The sequence below is a fragment of the Bos indicus genome, chromosome 17, assembly GCF_029378745.1.
Source record: "Bos indicus isolate NIAB-ARS_2022 breed Sahiwal x Tharparkar chromosome 17, NIAB-ARS_B.indTharparkar_mat_pri_1.0, whole genome shotgun sequence".
Classification (NCBI taxonomy): Eukaryota; Metazoa; Chordata; class Mammalia; order Artiodactyla; family Bovidae; genus Bos; species Bos indicus.
The window spans coordinates 17,153,149-17,173,006 of record NC_091776.1 but is presented as its reverse complement, the minus strand read 5'-3'; the positions used below and the strand labels follow the sequence as shown (position 1 = coordinate 17,173,006).

The window sequence follows — 19,858 nt, the reverse complement described above, 5'->3', positions numbered from 1 at the left end:
TCCTCTGCCTTTATACTCTATGCTAATTGTAAAAAGAATAGAAAATACAGAATAGGATCAAAATAACAATGACTTTGAAAATTAGCTTTTAGACCACACAAACTTGAATATTATTAAAAAGACGCTTTAAGAAAATGTACTTTACAGTATTCATTATATTGAATGAATGAATGCAAATATTATAAAATACCAATGGTGTAAAAAAAGTAATTAAATGATTTCTTCTTTAAAAGCTTTAGTTACAGATTCCAAACATAAATCTGTGAAGATTTGCTTACTTTTATTAGAGACTGCCTTGGTTCCTAGGTTAATACAAAGATTTTAAAAATCCATTTGTATTATTGAAATATAGAGTTTCCTGGTATTAAACAAACTGAGATAAACAAACAGTTCATATTTTCTGTTTAGAGTGTAAACAGAGATCAAATCCTTAATGTTCTACTTGATCTTGTTGTTGCTCAGTTGCTAAATTGTGTCTGGCTCTTTGCGACCTCACGGACTGCAGCATGCCAGACTCCCCTGCCCTTCACCTACTTGACCTTCCCTCTAGCAAATACTTGCCCAGCAAGCCTAGAATAATGGAGCTGGAAGGTGGGCACACGTGCACTTTACAGACCTCACCTCAGAGGGGCTGGATAGCTATTCACCTCTCCTTAGTCTCAAACAGAAAGTAAGGAGAAGACTTGATTCATCCCAATGACAGTTTACAATCCTGATCTCCCATGCAGAGTTAGGGGGACCTTAATGGATCTCTTGATTGGATCCCACAGCCAGAGAACACTGGCTCCCTGAAAGCAAGCGTAAGTAATCAACAGCACATTGTGAAATGCCATTTGGAGCAAACAAGAAGCCAGAGGCAATTGCAGAATGGCTTGAAAAATGACTGGCCTGTCCTCTGAACTCATCGCCTGACCGGAAAGGAAAACCAAGCAACAGAGAAAGTGGGTCAATGATTTCTTCATTGGTTCTCTGGTTAAACCAACTACTAAGTGAGGATATTTCTCAATTACAAATCTCTGAATGACTAATTAACCACATATCTTTATATACAGATATTTTTTAATTAAAAAAATTTAAATATATGTGTGTGCGTGTGTGTATACATATAAAAAATATATATAGAGAGAGAGATAAACAGAAAAGGTGGCCACTCCCCTGCCTCCAACCTTTATCCTCTCCTTAGTGGTTCCAGTTCGCCAGTCAGAGTCACTGATGCCAGGAGACAGAGGTCTGTGTTTCCTGACTGAGCTTTTAAAATGTACATCCCCAGGAAGGAAGGGAGGGAGGCAGGCATGCAGGTGGAAGGATTTAAAGTTGCTGATCAAAAATTCCCTTCACTCAAAAGCCTGAATATTGACTTAATGTTTTTAAGTTGCTTAAATATCGGACAGATAACCATTTGCTTTATTGTTGTTCAGCGGCTCAGTCAAGTCCTCCTCTCTTCGACTCCATGGACTACAACATGCCAGGCCTACTCAACTTCTCTGTTAACTCCAGGACATGGGTTGCTCACACATCAGTGTGAATTACTCAGAGCCAGTGGCCCCGAAGCACAATGATGGGCCATTATCTATGAAGAGCTCCTTGTGTTTCCTGCATTCTACGTTAACTTATGTCACAGAATCGTCACCATCAGAGCTGAAACGTGTTTAAGTATATTATATAAGGAAATCAGAAAGGAAGAGACACTTCCTGAATCACATCACTTGGTAACAGATGGGGCTGGGATTTGAATCCAGTTTGAAGCCGGATGTGTGCTTATTGAAGGGAAGGGCTGAAAAAGCCTAGAACCCAGGGAGGGAGCAGAGAACACAGAAGAAAAGGTGAGAAAAGCAAGCTTGGGGGATTCCCAATTTGCCTGTGGCATTGCGTGTACTCAGGGTGCCAGGAAGCTCCCCGGGGCTTCAGTCCCTGAGACCCAGACCCAGATCACGAAGTGGTACCCACCACGGCCAGCAGCGTTACTGCCTGCCCAGTCCCAAACTACAAATTCCTGATTCGGACAAAATTGCAAAACACATTTTTGTGTGCAAGCCTGAGGAGCATCCCACCATCTAAAACTTGATCTCTGCAAAATGTGGATCCTGAGAAATGGAGTATTTCCTGCCTGAACAGCAAACAAGGATGTCGCAGTCATCAGCAACGGCATCTGCCACAACCGCAGATGGTGAGCTGCTGAGCCCCGAGGGAGGTCCTGAAGGAAGTAATAAATACCATTTCAGTTCAGTTCAGTTCAGTTCAGTCGCTCGGTCGTGTCCGACTCGTCGTCCCCTTCTCTTCCTGCCCTCAATCTTTCCCAGCATCAGGGTCTTTCCCAATGAGTCAGTTCTTCGCATCAGGTGGCCAAAGTGATTGCAGTTTCAGCTTCAGCATCAGTCCTTCCAATGAATATTCAGGACTGATTTCCTTCAGGATTGACTGGTTGGATCTCCTTGCAGTCCAAGGGACACAAGAGTCTTCTCCACAGTTCAAAAGCATCAATTCTTCAGCACTCAGCTCTCCTTATGGTCCATCTCTCACATCCATACATGACTACTGGAAAAACCTACCTCTTAGCAGCCATCAGACTGAGTCCACTCCCTAAGGTGAGCCCTTAGGGAACTCAGGATATGAAAACACAGGAAACTGGCCCCAGATAGGTGAGGTGCAGATCAAAGCAAAGACTGCAGTGAGACCAAACTCTGGCATCTTCCTATGCAAAGAAAAGCCCTAGCTGCCTTAACTTGAGATATCTGGTTTTCCTTTATTAACTAACAATACTTTTTTGACATTCAGACATCTGCCCCTTGTTGCAAAACTTCTATATCATCTGGCTTTCTGCTCAGCCTCTCTAAGCTATTCTCTTTGGGTTTGAGATACTGCCTCCCAGGTTTGAAGTCCTAAAAATTCCCACCGAATAAAACATGACTCTCAACTATTAGGCTGCAGTACCACAGTGCCCTCACCTACAGACTGTCACACTGAGTGAAGTAAGACAAAGAAGGTCAAATATCATAGGATACAACTTACATGTAGAATCTAGCCTGCTGGGCTGCTGTCCATAGGGTCGCACAGAGTCGGACACGACTGAAGCGACTTAGCATGCATGCATGCATCGGAGAAGGAAATGCAACCCACTCCAGTGTTCTTGCCTGGAGAATCCCAGGGACAGAGGAGCCTGGTGGGCTGCTGTCCATAGGGTGGCACAGAGTCCGACACGACTGAAGCGACTTAGCAGCAACAGGAGAATCTATAAAAATGGTACAAATGAACTTATTTACAAAACAGAAACAGAGTCACCGATGTAGAAACAATTCTACAGTTACAGGGTGGGGGAGAGTGGAGAAGGGAGGGGGAGGAATAAAATGAAAGATCGGGATTGACATATAAACACTACATGCCTGAAGAACTATGGACAGAGGTTCATAACACTGTACAGGAGGCAGTGATCAAAACCATCCCCAAGAAAAAGACATGCGAGAAGGCAAAGTAGTTGTCTGAGGAGGCCTTACAAATAGCTGTGAAAAGAAGAGAAGTGAAAGGAGAAAGGGAAAGATATACCCAACTGAATGCAGAGCTCCAGAGAATAGCAAGGAGAGATAAGAAAGCCTTCTTAAGTGAATAATGCAAAGAAATAGAGGAAAACAATAGAATGGGAAAGACTAGAGATCTCTTCAAGAAAATTGGAGATACCAAGGGAATATTTCATTCAAAGATGAACACAATAAAGAACAGAAACACCAAGGACCTAATAGAAGCAGAATAGATTAAAAAGAGGTGGCAAAAATACATACAAGAACTACACAGAAAAGGTTTTAATGACCTGGATAACCACAATAGTGTGGCCACTCACCTAGAGCCAGACAACCTTAAGCATGAAGCCAAGTGGGCCTTCAAAAGCATCACTATGAACAAAGCTAGTGGAGGTGACAGAATTTCAGCTAAGCTATTTCAAATCCTAAAAGATGCTGCTGCTAAAGCGCTGCACTCAATATGTCAGCAAATTCGGAAAACTCAGCAGTGGCCGCAGGACTGAAAAAAGTCAATTTTCATTCCAATCCAAAATAAAGGCAATGCCAAAGAATATTCAAATAGCCGCATAGTTGCACTTATCTTACAAGCTAGCAAAGTAATGCTCAAAATCCTTCAAGCTAGGCTTTAACAGTACATGAACTGAGAACTTTCAGATATCCAAGCTGGATTTAGAAAAGGCAGAGAAACCAGAGATCAAATTGCCAACATCCATTGGATCATAGAAAAAGCAAGGGAATTCCAGAAAAACATCTACTTCTGTTTCACTGACTACGCTGAAGCCTTTGCATAGATCACAACCAATTATGGAAAATTCTTAAAAAGATGGGAATACCAGACTACCTTACCTGTCTCCTGAGAAACCTGTATGGACAACAGTTAGAAGCGGACATGAGACAACAGAGTGGTTCCAAACTGGGAGAGGAGTACAGCAAGCTGTATATCGTCACCCTACTTGTTTTACGTCTATGCAGAGTACATCAAGCAAAATGGCGGCTGGATGAATTATGAGCTGGAATCAAGACTGCCTGGAGTACTATCAATAACCTCAGATATGCAAATGATACCACTCTAATGGCATAAAGCAAAGAGGAACTAAAGAGCCTCTTGATGTGAAAGAGGAGAGTGAAAAAAGCTGGCTTAAAACTCAACATTCAAAAACCTGAGATGATGGCAACCAATCCCATCACTTCACAGCAAATAGATGGGGAAAAAGTGGAAGCAGTGACAGATTTTATTTTCTTGAACTCCAAAATCACTTCAGATGGTGACTACACCTATGAAATTAAAAGAGCCTTGCTTCTTGGAAGGAAAGCTATGACAAACCTAGACAGCATATTAAAAAGCAAAGACATCTCTTTGTTAACAAAGGTCCTTATAGTTAAAGCTATGGTTTTTCTAGTAGTCATGTATGGATGTGAGAGTTGAAAGATCAAGAAGGCTGAGCGCCTAAGCATTGATGCTTTCGAAACTGTGTGAAGACTCTTGAGAGCCCCTTGGACTGCAAGGAGATCAAACCAGTCAATTTTAAAGGAAATAAACCCTGAATATTCATTAGAAGGACTGATGCTGAAGCTCCACCACTTTGGCCACCTGATGCAAAAAGCTGTCTCACTGGAAAAGACCCTGATGCTGGGAAAGATTGAGAGCAGGAGAAGAAGGGGCAACAAAAGAGGAGGGGGTTGGATGGCATCACCAACTCAATGGACATGAATTAAGCAAATTCCGGGAGATAGTGAAGGACAGGGAAGCCTGTGGTGCTGCAGTCCACGGAGTCACAAAGAGTCAAGCATGACTTAATGACCAAACAACAGCAATATATAAAATTGGTAACTAAAAAGGACCTGTGAACTCTACTCAATACTCTGTAATGACCTATATGGGAAAATAATCTAAAAACTAATTCAATTTGCTCTACAGCAGAAACACAACATTGTAAAGCAAACATACTCCAATTAAAAAAATAAATAATAAAATGAGTCCCCTGCGCACAGGGGCTTCCCTGGTGGCTCGGTGGTAAAGAATCCGCCTGCCAATGCAGGAGATGTGTGCTACATCCCTGGGCTGGGAAGATCCCCTGGAGGAGGAAATGGCAACCCATTCCAGTATTCTTGCCTGGAGAATCCCATGGACAGAGGAGCCTGGCCAGCTACAGTCCACGGGGTCACAAAAGAGTCAGATACAATGGAACACACACGCACACACAGGCACACCTCTGTGTGTGATGCTGCTAAAGAAGAAAATAACCGCAATATCCCTGAAAAAGGAAGGCAGCCTCATTCTCTCAATTTTCTGAAAGGAAGCTTGGAGTACATTTTCTCTTCCCTTCTTTCGGAGATCCATTTACAAACACCCAGAAGATGTCAAAAGCCATCTCAAATCCTACACACATCACATGTATTTGTTCTTACAGCTGCTTTGCAGAAAAAGGTAAAGTCTCAAGACAAATTGGAACAGGTGACTAAATCATTCTTGGACAAAATTCTCTAGAAGTGATAAGCAGAGGGGGAGGAATTCATGGAACAAGCAAGCAACATCTGCTTTTGTCTAACCATGCTTCTTGCCAGCAGCACTTACTTATTAAGTAAGTGACTGAGCCACTGCATACACAGCTATAGACCACTGCCCACCCCAACACACAGTCACATCAGGCTCCATTAGGCACCAACACACTTTAGTGCCTTTTATATCTAATTAATCTACAAGAAAAAATGTGAACTGCTAAGTGCAACAAGGAGCAACTTTGCTAATACTTACAAATTGGCAAGATGAGTATGTTTACCCCCAAAATAGGTACCCATTAACTAGCGAGGGCTTCTAGAACATCTGCTTTGTTATCTCTCCTTCACTACTGTGAGTTCTTTGACTAGGGAGGAAGTTTTCCTCTACCCTCTTTGAGTCCCTGGCTGGGTCTAAAAATTAAAGCTGACAGACTACGAGGGGAAAACCATGCAAATTGTATTGAATTTGTACATGTACATGAGAACCTACACAAGAGAATGAAGATCCAAAGAAGGGGCCAGAGGAGGAAGCTCTTATACCTTGTAGACAAAGAAACAATACATTTGTGAAGAATTGGCAAGACACAGCGATCTGAACTAGGGGTATAATTGCACTAGGGCTAGCTAATCCGTATACTCTTTAACGAGGAAGATAAGTGTTAGTCCAATGAGGTTTATTTGCAGAGTCCTCTGGTGCTGGCTCTGGGCTGATAGAGTCTATTTCTAGCAAAAATTTATTTCTACCTTTAAGCAGGGAAGGGGGAGCTTTTTCCATGTTTGAACGTGAAAGTGTTGGTCGCTCAGTCGTGTCAGGCTCTTGGTGACCCCATGGACTGTAGTCTGCAAGCCTCCTCAGACCATGGAATTCCCACTCCAAGAATACTGGAGTGAGTTACCACTCCCTTCTCCAGGGGATCTTCCTGACCCAAGGATCAAACCTGGGTCTCCTGTGTTGCAGGCAGATTCTATGTTTACTGCTTCTTAATCGCCTTCCTTTATCAAATGGTACGTTGCCCTAGCTGTGATGATCTCCATGTGATGCAGAAAGTCCAATTCCCAGATAATCTAGTGCTAATCTCAGATCAAAACATTGGGATACAGCCTGAGTCTGTACCCGTATCACCCCCATGCCTATGTTCTTAGCTCTCCTGAATCTGTTCATCCCAGTTTGATCACTAGCTTAGTAATGGCTCAACAAGAAAACTTGTCTTTTTTTCCCTTTGTATCTTTATAAAGTTTCAGCCTTGGAAACGCAGTCAGTACTCAACACATTTCTGACAGAACAGCTTTTGATTTTGGGTAATGAGAAATTGAGAATATCACACGTTTGGTTTGGAGAAACTGTCTCAATCTCTTGTGACGTCCTCTAACTTGAAGTACCTATATTTTAATTCACCTGGGATCTGTGAAGCCCCTAAAACTGCATGTAAAATTTTTCAGTGTTTTCATTTTTCAGAAGGTAGAGTCAATCACTTTTACTAGATTCTCAAGGGGGACAATGAGGAAAATAAAGTTAACCCATATCACTATAGTTAGTCTCGTAAAGAAAGATTCAGACATAAATAGGCCCCCACTTATTAGCTGTGTGATCCATGGCAAGTCACTCAGTTTCTTTAATGCCTTACTTTCTTTTTCTATAAAATGGAGATAATAGCAGCAACCACTTTACAATGGTAGACAAGGTAATTCGAATGACAACCCACTACTGAGGACAGCTATACAAATGGGACAAAAATATGCTTAAAAATATCAAAGAATTAAAAAGAGACTTCACCTGGGAAAGTAGCTCAGAGACAAGAACCCAACTTGTTGGGGGTGGGGGTGGGCACTATTATTTGCTCCTTCCCAAAGGGGCTTCTGAGTGGCTGAGAGTCGGGATATACTTTTAGTAGAATTTAGTGGCTTCCCTGGTGACTCAGATGGTAAAGAATCCATCTGCAATGAGAGAGACTCAGGTTCAACTTCTGGTTCAGGAAGATGCCCTGGGGAAGGGCGTGGCTACCCACCCCAGTGTTCTTGCCTGGAGAATTCCTTGGACAGGGGAGCCTGACGGGCTACAATCCACGGGATTGCAAGAGTTGGACACAACTGAGAGACTTTCACTTTCACTTTTTAGCAGAATTAGAGACTGGAAAGACAAGGAAAGCTATCAGCACCAGCAAAAAGTTGGAAAGTAATGGTGCTGTCTTTGGGTTGAGACCTTGGAGATCTACAACTTAATCATAAATGCCTATCTTAAGTAGGCAAAACTTCCCAGGTTAGAGTTCACTTTTGAAATACAGCAACACCTAAAAATAGTTATTTTGGTTTCTAACTGGAAGAAAAAAATTATCTCTTACACCATCTTCTATTTCAGATTACTTCTGCAAAGTAAGAGTACAATGTCCAGTACATAATGAAAAGCAACCAGGCATAACAGCATGAATGAAAATTAGAAGAAATCACAGGCAACAGAACAGACCACAAAGGCTTAAGATATTGCAGTTCAGAGAAACTTTAATGAATGGGTAGGCTTAACAGGTTAAATGCAGTTAAATAGACAGTGAATTGGAACACAGATCAGAAGAAAATAACCAAAATGAACCAAATAAAATTCAGAAGGTAACAAGACATAGAAGATACAATGATGTCTGCTGCTACTAAGTCACTTCAGTAGTGTCCGACTCTGTGCGACCCCATAGATGGCAGCCCACCAGGCTTCCCCCGTCTCTGGGATTCTCCAGGCAAGAACACTGGAGTGGGTTGCCATTTCCTTCTCCGATGCATGAAAGTGAAGAGTGAAAGTGAAGTCACTCAGTCGTGTCCGACCCTCAGCGACCCCATGGACTGCAGCCTACCAGGCTCTTCTGTCCATGGGATTTTCCAGGCAAGAGTACTGGAGTAGGGTGCCATCACCTTCTCCAGGATGAAGTTTACAAAGCTAATAACGATGGATCAAAGAAGTCCTACCACCTCATGCAGTGTTTTTTAAAAATCAACAAATAGCTGGATCCTATCAAAACTGTAGAAAACCAAAGTCAAAGAGAAAACTATAAAAGCAGATGGAGAAAAAGATATATTCTTACAAGGAAGCAATCATCAGAGTGATAGTTTCCTTTTCCAGAAAAAGAAAAGACAAGTCAGAAGACAATGTAACAGTATCTTAACCAAGTTTTAAAGAATTAACTGCCAACCATTCAAACCAGAAATGTACTTTAAGAATGAAAGCATAATGAATACATTTTCAGCTATAAAAAAACTGAGAAAATCTGTCACCAGTAGACTCTCACTAAGGGAAAGAGTAAAGGATGTTTTTCAGGCAGCATAAAAATGATTCCAAAAAAAAGTACAGAAAAAAAGGAAAGAACAACAAAAATGGTAAACATATGCAGAAGTCTAACTGAATACAGACTTTAAAAAGTAGTAGTAACGATATGTTCTTGTGTTGAAAATATATAAAAAATAAAATACATTACAACAATGGCATATAAATTGCAGAATGGGGGAGCTAAATGGAGTGAAAGAAGTCAAAGTCCTTGTATTATCTAGGAAAAGATTAAGAGTGCCAATTTTAAAAAAATGTTTAATAAAATGAAAATACCAGGTAACAACATATATTAAGTCAAGAATGCATTATAATCTCCATAGTAACCACTAAAAGAATAGAGAAGTGAATATAAAACGTCTAACAGAGGCTTAAAAATGTAAGCATTAAAAAAATATATATAAAACAAAACAAAATGGGACTTCCCTGGTGGTCCAGTGGCTAAGACCCTATGCTCCCAATGCAGAGGACATGGGTTCAATCCCTACTCAAGAAACTAGATCACACATGTCCCAACTAAATGTTCACATGCCACCAGATGGAGTTAAAAAAATAAATACTTTTTAAAAAGAACAAAACAAAACCCATATTCTACCAAAGGCAAGGAAGGAAGGCAAAAAAGAACACTGAGCAGACAGAAAAAATAGAAAGCATTTAATCACTGCAGGTGGTGACTGTAGCCATGAAATTAAAAGACGCTTGCTCCTTGGAAGAAAAGTTATCACCAACCTAGACAGCTTATTCGGAGAAGGCAATGGCAACCCACTCCAGTACTCTTGCCTGGAAAATCCCATGTGGTGTCGCACAGACATGACTGAAGCGACTTAGCAGCAGCAGCAGCAGCAGACAGCTTATTAAAAAGCAGAGACATTACTTTACCAACAAAGGTCCATCTAGTCAAAGCCATGGTTTTTCCGGTAGTCATGTATGGATGTGAGAGTCGGACTATAAAAAGAGCTGAGCGCCGAAGAATTGATGCTTTTGAACTGTGGTGTTGGAGAAGACTCTTGAGAGTCCCTTGGACAGTGAGCAGATCCAACCACTCCATCCTAAAGGAGATCAGCCCTGAATATTCATTGCAAGGACTGATGTTGAAGCTGAAACTCCAATACTTTGGCCATCTGATGTGAAGAACTGACTCATTTGAAAAGACCCTGATGCTGGGAAAGATTGAAGGCAGAAGAGAAGGACAGAGGATGAGACGGTTGCATGGCATCACCAACTCAATGGACATGAGTTTGAGTAAACTCCGGGAGTTGGCGATGGACAGGGAAGTCTGGTGTGCTGTAGTCCCCGGGTCACAAAGAGTCAGACAAGTCTAAGCGACCTCACTGAAATAAGATAATTTAAACCTAAGTCACATGTATTAATACATTGCCTATATAATCCAATTAAGGTGAAGATTTTCAAACTGGATTAAGAAAAAGAAATCAACATCTATTACTTATAAAAGACATATAAAATAAATGGCTATGGAAAGGCTGAAAGTAAAAATATGAAAAAGATAACCATACAAAGATTAGCCAAATCAATCTCTCGTTAACTATAATGATAAAGCAAAAAGGATTCTGGAGATATAGACAAACACTCCCTAATGATAAAATGTTCAATCCACCAGAAATATACAATTATAAATGTATACAGTCCTAAAGATAAAGTATTAAAACATAAAAAGCAAAAATTGGAAGTATACTACAAAGACAAATGGTCTAAAACCATAATTACAGTAGAAGAACTGAACAGAAGCAGCTCAGTCGTGTCTGACTCTTTGAGATCCCATGGACTATACAGTCCATGGAATTCTCCAGGCCAGACTACTGGAGTGTAGACATCTTCCCAACCCAGGGATCGAACCCAAGTCTCCCACATTGCAGGCAGATTCTTTACCAGCTGAGCCTTCAGAGAAGCTCAAACACAAGCAGCAAAGCTGGCCAACTGAATAAACAGAGCAATCGTCCAGCAACTGCAGAACACATTATTCTTCTCAAGCACAACATGTAACACTTACAAAAATTGACTATCAGCAGGGAATAAAACAAATCTTACTAAATTCCAAAGCACTGAAGTCAGTGCAGGTAAAGCCATACTTATAAGGAAAATTATCTAAAACGTATATATTAGAAAATAAGACTGAATATCAATTAACTAATATTTTCAAAAACTAGAAAAATAACAATATATACCCAAAGGAAACAGAAAATAATAAATGGCAGATATTAATGAAGTAGAAAATAAATGCAAACAAAAAAGATCAACAGGCCTAGAAGTTGATTCTTTATAAAAGACAAAATTGATAAATTCCTAGAAAGATTAAGAAAGAAGGCACAAATAACCAATGTCAAGAATAAAAAAGGAAGCTATTACTATACATCCTACAGACATTTAAAGACATGAGAATATCTTTAACAAACTTACGCCAATATAGTTGAAGATCTAAGATGAAAAATTACAAGAAATAAACTTATAAAATTGACAGTAAAAGAAAAAGTTTTAAACATCTGAATGCTGTAATACCATTCAACAAACCCAAAAAGGACACTTCAAGGCCAGACAACTTCACCTGTGAGTTTTGCCAAACATGTCAAGGTTAAATAATACTACTCTCACACAAAATCTTCCAGAACTCCACAACTTACTTTTAAGGTCAGTATAATTTGATACCAAAATTTGACAAGGAAGTTAAGAAAAAGAAAAATTATAGGACTATTCTACTAACTTATTAGGATTCAAAAATTCTAAATAAAAGATTAACAAGTGATATTAATGAACATATAAAAACTAACATCATAGCCATGTTGGATTTATTTTATATATGCAAGTTTGATTTAACACCTGAAAAATCAGTTAATAAGTCAACACACTAACAGAATAAAAGAGAAAAATCAAATGATTACCTTAATATATATAGAAAAGCATTTGAAACAATTCAGCATCCATATATAATTAAAAACTTATGGCAAACTAAGGATAAGAACTCCTTTTGAATGAAAAGAAAAAAATGATGTAAAATTATGAAAAACAGTACAGAGATTCTTTAAATAAATAAAAAGAGTTACCATACGATCCAGCAAAACCACTCTTGGGCATATATCCAGAGAAAACTATAATTTGAAAAGATACACGCACCCCAGTGTTCATTGCAGCACTAGTTACCATAGCCCAAACATGGAAGCAACCTAAATGTCCTCTGACAGATGAATGAACAAACAAGATGTGATATACATACACCACAGAATATTACTAAACCACAAAAAAGAATGAAATAATTCCAATTGCAGCAACATGGATGTATGTACAAGTTATCCCACTCTGTGAAGACAGAGAAAGAAAAATACCACATGACATCACGTATATGCGGAATCCCCCAAAACGACACCAATGAACTTATTTACAAAGCAGAAATAGACTCACAGCAAAAACTAACTTATGGTTACTAAAGGGACAGGCGGGGGGCAGTTTGGGATTAACATATACACACTACTAAATATAAAATTGGAGAAGGCAATGGCACCCCACTCCAGTACTCTTGCCTGGAAAATCCCATGGACGGAGGAGCCTGGTGGGCTGCAATCCGTGGGGTCTCGAAGAGTCGGACACGACTGAGTGACTTCACTTTCACTTTTCACTTTCATGCATTGGAGAAGGAAATGGCAACCCACTCTAGTGTTCTTGCCTGGAGAATCCCAGGGACAGGGGAGCCTGGTGGGCTGCCGTCTATGGGGTCGCACAGAGTCGGACACGACTGAAGTGACTTAGCAGCAGCAGCAAATATAAAATAAATAATCAACAAGGACCTACTGTATAACACAGGGAACTATACTCAATATCTTGTAATAATCTATAAGGGAAAATAATCTGAAAAGAATATATATATGCACGCGTGTTTAGTCGCTCAGTCGTATCCAACTCTTGGCAAACCCATGGACTGTAGCCCACCAGGCTCTCCTGTCCGTGGGATTTTCCAGGCAAGAATACTGAAGTGGGTTGCCATTTCCTACATACATATATATATAAGTAACTAGCATTAACTTCATAAATTAGCTAGGTTCTGGATACAAAGTCAATTAAAAAATATATATATATTTATATATATATTAGCAAATATAATAAATATATATATTAGCAAAGAACTTAGAAAAAAATTTTTAAAGAAACAATATACAGCAGACTATAAAATATCTAGTAATAAATCTAAGATGTGAAAGACCTTTAGAGAAAACTATGAAATATCTTTGAAAGAAATTTTGAAAGATCTAAATAGAGGAAAATACCATGTTCATGGACCAGAAGATTCAACATTATAAAGATATTAATTTTGCCCACTTATTTATAAATAATGCAATCTCAATCAAGATCACAACAGTGTAAATTTTTGTTGTTGCTGTTGTTCTGTTTTGGTGGAACTTAGTAGCTGATTCCAAAATGTTCTGTAAATGTGAAAGAGAATAGCCAAGAAACTCTTAAAGAACAAGATAAGAGGACTTGGTCTAATGAATATAAACTCCTGTCATAAAACTGCAGTGTGCTATTGGTGCAAAAATATTCTTACAAACAAAAGAAATGGACTAGAGAGCCCAAACACATATTGGAGCACTTGATTTACAAACACGGTAGCCCCACAGGGGCTATCTTGTAAGAACGGAATGAGAACAGAATGGACTTAGCAGTAAATCATGCTGGGGCAACTAGATGTCCATAAATACTTTTTAAATTAAAACTTTAACCCTATCTCACACAGTATGCAAAAATTAATTCCCAGTGAATAAATTTGGGGGTAAATAAAAATTGGGGAGGTTAAAACTGAAAAGTCTTTGACTTCCCTAGTTACCCACTCATTAAAATTCTGTGCTTTGTGCTTCCACCGCAAGGGATGAAGGTTCGAGTCCTGGTTGGGGAAGTTCCCCATGCCGCATAGTACAGCCAGAAAAGAAAAAACAAAAAAATCCCCAAAAGTTCTAGAAGATAACATAGAAGTCTATGTTCATAACCTCAGAGTAAGAAAAGACTTATTGAACAGGATGTAATAAAACACTAACCATAGAGAAAAAAAGACTATTAAGGACTTGGATTTTTAAAATTAAGAACCTCTTTTCATCCTTAAGGGTGAATAGGCAAGCAACTGAATGAAGACTGTGCCACATGTACAGCCAACAATGAGCTCACATTCAGAATATATTTTAAAATACCTACAAATCAGTAAGAAAAAACCCAAACAACCCAATTACAAAGTGGTCAAGAGACCTGAACAATCATGTCACAAGACGAGAAGGTGCTCAATCTCATCAGTAAGGAAAAAGCAAATTAACTCCACAGTACGAAAAACCACCAAAAAGAGGCTAAAATTACAAAGACTGACAATGTTGGCAAGGATAAGGAGCAAGGGAAATTCCCATTTGCTGCGGGTGGGAGTATATTGGTACAACTACTTTGGAAAACAGTTTGGTATTATCTATTAAAGTTGATGAGGCATACAACCCACAAGCTGACAATTCCTTCTCTGAGTGCACGTCCACAGGCCCCCAAAAACACAAATAAGAATTGCTCCAAGGAAGAGCCATTTAGGACCCCATGATGGATCTGGCTCTTTGCTTTTCATTGCTTTTGTTATTATAATCATACATAATGACCTGCCTCAGGGAGCCCTGTGGCTCTGCCTAAAGAGATTAACACATCGCCTCCCTAAGGTTAGCCATTCCAGGAGATACTTACCAGACAATAGTATTTAACTCCTCAACTCCTCCCCTTTTCTGTCCCATAAAAGAACTGGATTCCAGACCCCACTCAGATGTTTATCTTGAGACATTAGTCTGCCATCTTGTCCTTCAGCCACGTTTCTGAATAAGGTTGTTTTCCTGGCCTCAACACCTCGTCTCTTGGTTAACTGGCCTGTTGTGCAGCAGAATGACAACAGCCACCTTATCCACAGACCCCAAATAACCATCCAACAACAAATTTATCAAGAACAGTTGATAAATTTGGCTAACAGTTTTCCACACAGCATGGGGAAATGAATTCTAGTCACAAAGAATCTAGACACATGTCAATACATAATCCATGATGCCATTCATTCCTTGATCAAAAAATGACAAGCAAAACCAAAACACTGTATTTAGAGATAGGCTCTTTGTCACAAAAACTATAAAGAAAAATGAAGAAGTGTTTACCAAAAAAAATCAAGATAGATTTTTTGTTCGTTTGTTTTTTCACCTTCGGTCGATGATGAGCAGTGATTGGCAGAAGGCCACGTGGGGGAATTCAGTTTTTATACTGGTGTTGGTTACAAGATGTTACTTGGATAAGTCATTGCACTCTGCATCTCTATTTTGTGCATATATGTGTATGAAATTTCAGTTAAAGGGGATTAATAAATCAAATGCATCTACAATCTAAAAAAAAAATCTCATTATGTCAATACCTATATATACTGTTTGGAATCAAAAAGAGAATACTCTTAAGGGGGAAGGGGAGTATCCTCACTGTGGCCCATTGTTTTAGCTTTGGTGCTAACATCTTACCAAGCACCCTGGACCACTGAGCACTTCTGACTAGTTCAGGTTGCCTACTCACCCATCATGCATTTGATCAGCACTGCTCCAGATAATGCACATTACATAAGGGTCCTGAGATCTTCCAGAAAATCTCCGATAACTGATACCCAACACTTGCTCTTCCTGCCTCTCCTCACAGGCTGATTTTCTTTCTTCGGTTCTCAGCTCCAGTGTCATTTCTACAGGGAACCTTTCCTTCCTCCCACTCCCACCAGGAAAGGGGTAACCAACATGGTATTCCTCTGCTTGGACTTCAGTGCTGGTCATTCTCAGTTTGCACCTATCTCCCCGATCCATCCCTGGGAGGCTGAGTCCTCAATCCTAGATCACCAGGACAGCCCATCCAGCCAGTTTCTATTGGGTCCCACAGATGACAGGCAACGGCAGAAACTTGGAGGCAGGGAGAAGAAAGAAGCTGGGCATGTCCTCCACGCCCCTTTTTGCTGGGGTCTCTGTCCTTGGGGCTGGAAGCTCCTCCGGAGGCCCAAACTGTTCCTGCCTGGCTTGGGCTCACTTGGTCTCCGGCAGCATCATTCCTGCCACCTTCTCTGTACCTTTCACTGGTTCTGCTAACCCTGCCTCCATCCAAGTTGCCTTTTCACTAAACTCTCTTCGTTTGAACTAGGTTAGATTGTTTTCTGCTGAGACAGTGGCGATTTTATATTAATTTATAGGACAATTTTCTCAGCATCTGTCTTCTCCCAATAGGCTCTGAGCTTCATGACACTGGTACTTCAGAAGTGACTAACCGATGTTTTAAATGATATGGTGAGTTAATAAATGCATGAATGAGTCCACATTAGAAATGGAATACTATGCATTATACAAGAATTTCTAAAATGTCCTTGCTTCATTTGATGTGGCACCAATTTATCTGGGGAAACATTTTTCCTATATTGGTTGAAAATAACCTTTATTGACAGGAATATTTTTACTGATTTCAATTATTCTAACAATAACTATTAACAGGTATAATTTCTCAATTAAGAAGTTTATCTATCTGTAATAAGTCATCAATGATGAGAGTCCAAGTAGACTGCAGTTAATTGTAGCTCCAAGAGTTAGTGGGAACACAGTAAAAATGTTAACTAGAAAAAGATTTAGGGACTTCCCTGGTGGCCCAATGATTGGGACTTTGCCTTCCAATCCTTGATAGGGGAGCTAAGACCCCACAAGCCTTGAGGCCAAAACACCAAAACATAAAACAAAAACAATACTGCAACAAATCTAATAAAGATTTTTCAAATGGTCCACATCAAAAACAAACTCTTAAAGAAAAGATAGACTTTGCATCTTATTTTTTATAACCTATTGCAAATGACTCTAGAAAATAAATACTCAGTAGTTCATGGTGTGAGAAGGGTTATCTCCAGGCTGGAGATGTTGTTAATAACATATACTATCTACATTGCTGCTTTAGACTTTAAGGACAATCTGGGCTGATACCAATATTAAATATGCAAGTTTCATATTAATACATATTGTTAAACAAGTTCTACAAAATGAACTGGAAAATTCTGATTCTAGGACACTAGTCAGAATTTCTGGAACACAATATGGAGCTCTGCAGATTCCCCAGAAAAAGTGCCCGAAAATTAGATTACCTAGAGGTGATCTGATGCACTAGCAAGACCTTTCAAACCAGTAGCTATGGTCCAGTGTGACCCTTGAACTTCAGCCTTGAGAAAACCAGTTCATACATTAGAATCACAACTAAATACATACTATGTCAAGAATTTTTAGTTTATAGCAAGGCATTTTGGAAAGCAACAATTTACAAGCTCCAAGTGGGGGATGTATTCTGAACTCTGAAGAGATCAAGGTTCATCTCTTTTCTGCAATCACTCTCCTGTTTCTTCTGCTAACTTCTTCATTGTAAAAAATATCCTTATTCTGTTCATTCTAACCAAGAGACAGAGGGAAGGGTCCGATTTCTCTAGCACAGTATGAGTTCAAGATTATCTGTCATCTCCCGCCACCCAAACTAGTTAGTAAAGGGAGACCTTTCTGATATCTCTTGGGATAGAGGGTAGGGGTCTGGTTTTACAAACTGGAATTAGATGGCATGGTTTTAGTACTAGTCACAATAAAAAATACCTCGTGAGGGGGTTTGCGGAAGTGATTAAGTTAAAACAGTTAAAATGCAGTTACACTTCTAATTACTTTATAACCAGATAACTTGCTTCATTATGCCCAATTAGGTGTAACAAAAACAATATTCCTTTTTCCTTCCTTTTTCCTTTTCTCTTCAGTCATAACTAACATAGGAAATGACCACACCAGCTCTTTACTGATTGCTTCCCTGGAAACAAAAGAGCATTTTATACCTGATCCTGCCATTACCAGTAAAGAGAATGAAGCAAAAATTAACTGTCCTTCCCCTCTCTTGCCCATACGGGAAGTACAGCATTCAGTTCCTAAGCACTGATGCTCCCCTCACCCCAGACTCTCTCATCTCCATTCCCATCAACATCACCCACTTACGGGGCGCCCGGTACACGAAGGGCCCCGTCGCCCGACAGGATTAGCAAAAAAGCACCTCATTCAGTCTGAATATGACATCTCCTGATGTTTTCCACGCAGCAAAGCGGGGCGGGCGGCCCAACCCCTAGGGACAGGGCGGCGTCTCGGGTGCCCGCAGCCCAGGACCGCGGGCGGCGCCGCAGAGCTCCCGGCCCCCACCCGCAGGTCCTTACCCGCCAGTCCGCCGCCGCCGCCTCCATCGCCCGAGTGCCCCTTCCTCCGCTGCAGGATGAAGTAAGGGTTGGCTCTCTCGGTGATCCACAGCGCGTTGGCCAGCAGCACCTCTTCGGGGTTCACCCACATGTTCCCTGGCGCCGCGGGCTCCCTTACAATGCGGCGGCGGGTCGGGTCCGGCACGCACCGGCGCGCAGCCCCGGGCACACGCGCGCCCGCCCGCCTGCCCGCCAGCTAGGTGCGGCGGCGGAGAGCGACTTCACCAGGGGGCGGCCCGCGGGGCCCGGGCCACAGCGAAGCCCCCGCGGGCGGCCCGGGAGGACGGCGAGGACTCGGGCGCCGCGAGCAGCATCCTCTCCGCGGCGCCGCCGCCTCCCGCGAGCCCGCGGCCGCAGACTCCCGGGCCCCTTAGCTCCGCCGCCGGGTCGGGGCCCACGGCAGCGGGAGGAGCGAGAGGAGGGGGAAGGAGAGCGGGAGGAGGAGGAAGTGGTGTATCTCAGCCGCGGGATCCGGCTCGGCAGCTGGCAGGGCTGCGGGCGACTGGCGCTGATCCTGCCCCGCGGGTCGGGCGGAGCTGGGCTGGGGTGCGGCTGCTCCCGCAGCGCCCACCCAGGGTCCCGGCCGCCTGCGTCTCCAGCCGCTCAGAGCCCTCCAGGGCACGGCGCGAGAACACTCCGCCTGTGGGCCGCTCGCACCCTCGGCGAAGCCCAGCTCCCGGCTGGAAGGACGCTCCGGACACTGCGAATGAATGACGACTGCGCGGCTCGCTAGGAGCGAGCCCCGGCGACACCAGCTTCTGCGGACGCGAGATCTCCGCGGGCCCTGCGAGCCGAACCAGGCCGCTGCAGCTGGCTTCGGGCGAACCTTCTGGGGACCGGGTGGCGAGCACTCGGCCCCACGCCCATCCCAGCAGCGAGGACGCTGCCAGCCTCCGTGGGGCGTGTGTGCGCGCGCGCCGTGTGTGTGTGTTTATGGTTGACGATCTGTAAGCTGGCGCCACCCCTCTTCCCAAGAAATGTGTTTCAAGCTTCCAGACTTGGAGCTAGAGACAGAGGTCGGAAGTGGACGCAGCCAATGGTTGCTGGTGTTTTTGTTTCCTGCATCCCTAGGCAAGTCATGCGCCAAACTTGTCACCGCCTGTAGCTCCGCCCCCACTCCATTCCATTGTAATTAAAATGGCCCAGCTAAGTGCATTACATCACTTCTTTCCTTGACCTATAGGGCTTGAGCAAATAGCGAAGTTGGAAGCAGCCCCAAAGCTTAGAGCAACTAATTCACCCCACAGCTGTCCCTATATG

At 41.9% G+C, this 19,858-nt stretch overlaps 1 protein-coding gene across 1 annotated transcript in view; it reads right to left on the bottom strand.

Moving 5' to 3' along the window:
- Nucleotides 1–19,619, bottom strand: part of TBC1D9 (TBC1 domain family member 9) — a 128,814-nt gene extending 109,195 nt beyond the window's left edge. Inside the window, exon 1 of the mRNA XM_070769081.1 lies at nucleotides 18,560–19,619. Coding sequence (XP_070625182.1) covers nucleotides 18,560–18,689 — 130 coding nt within the window. The 5' untranslated portion in view covers nucleotides 18,690–19,619. The remainder of the gene's footprint in view (nucleotides 1–18,559) is intronic.
- Between the last annotated feature and the right edge of the window lie 239 nt (nucleotides 19,620–19,858).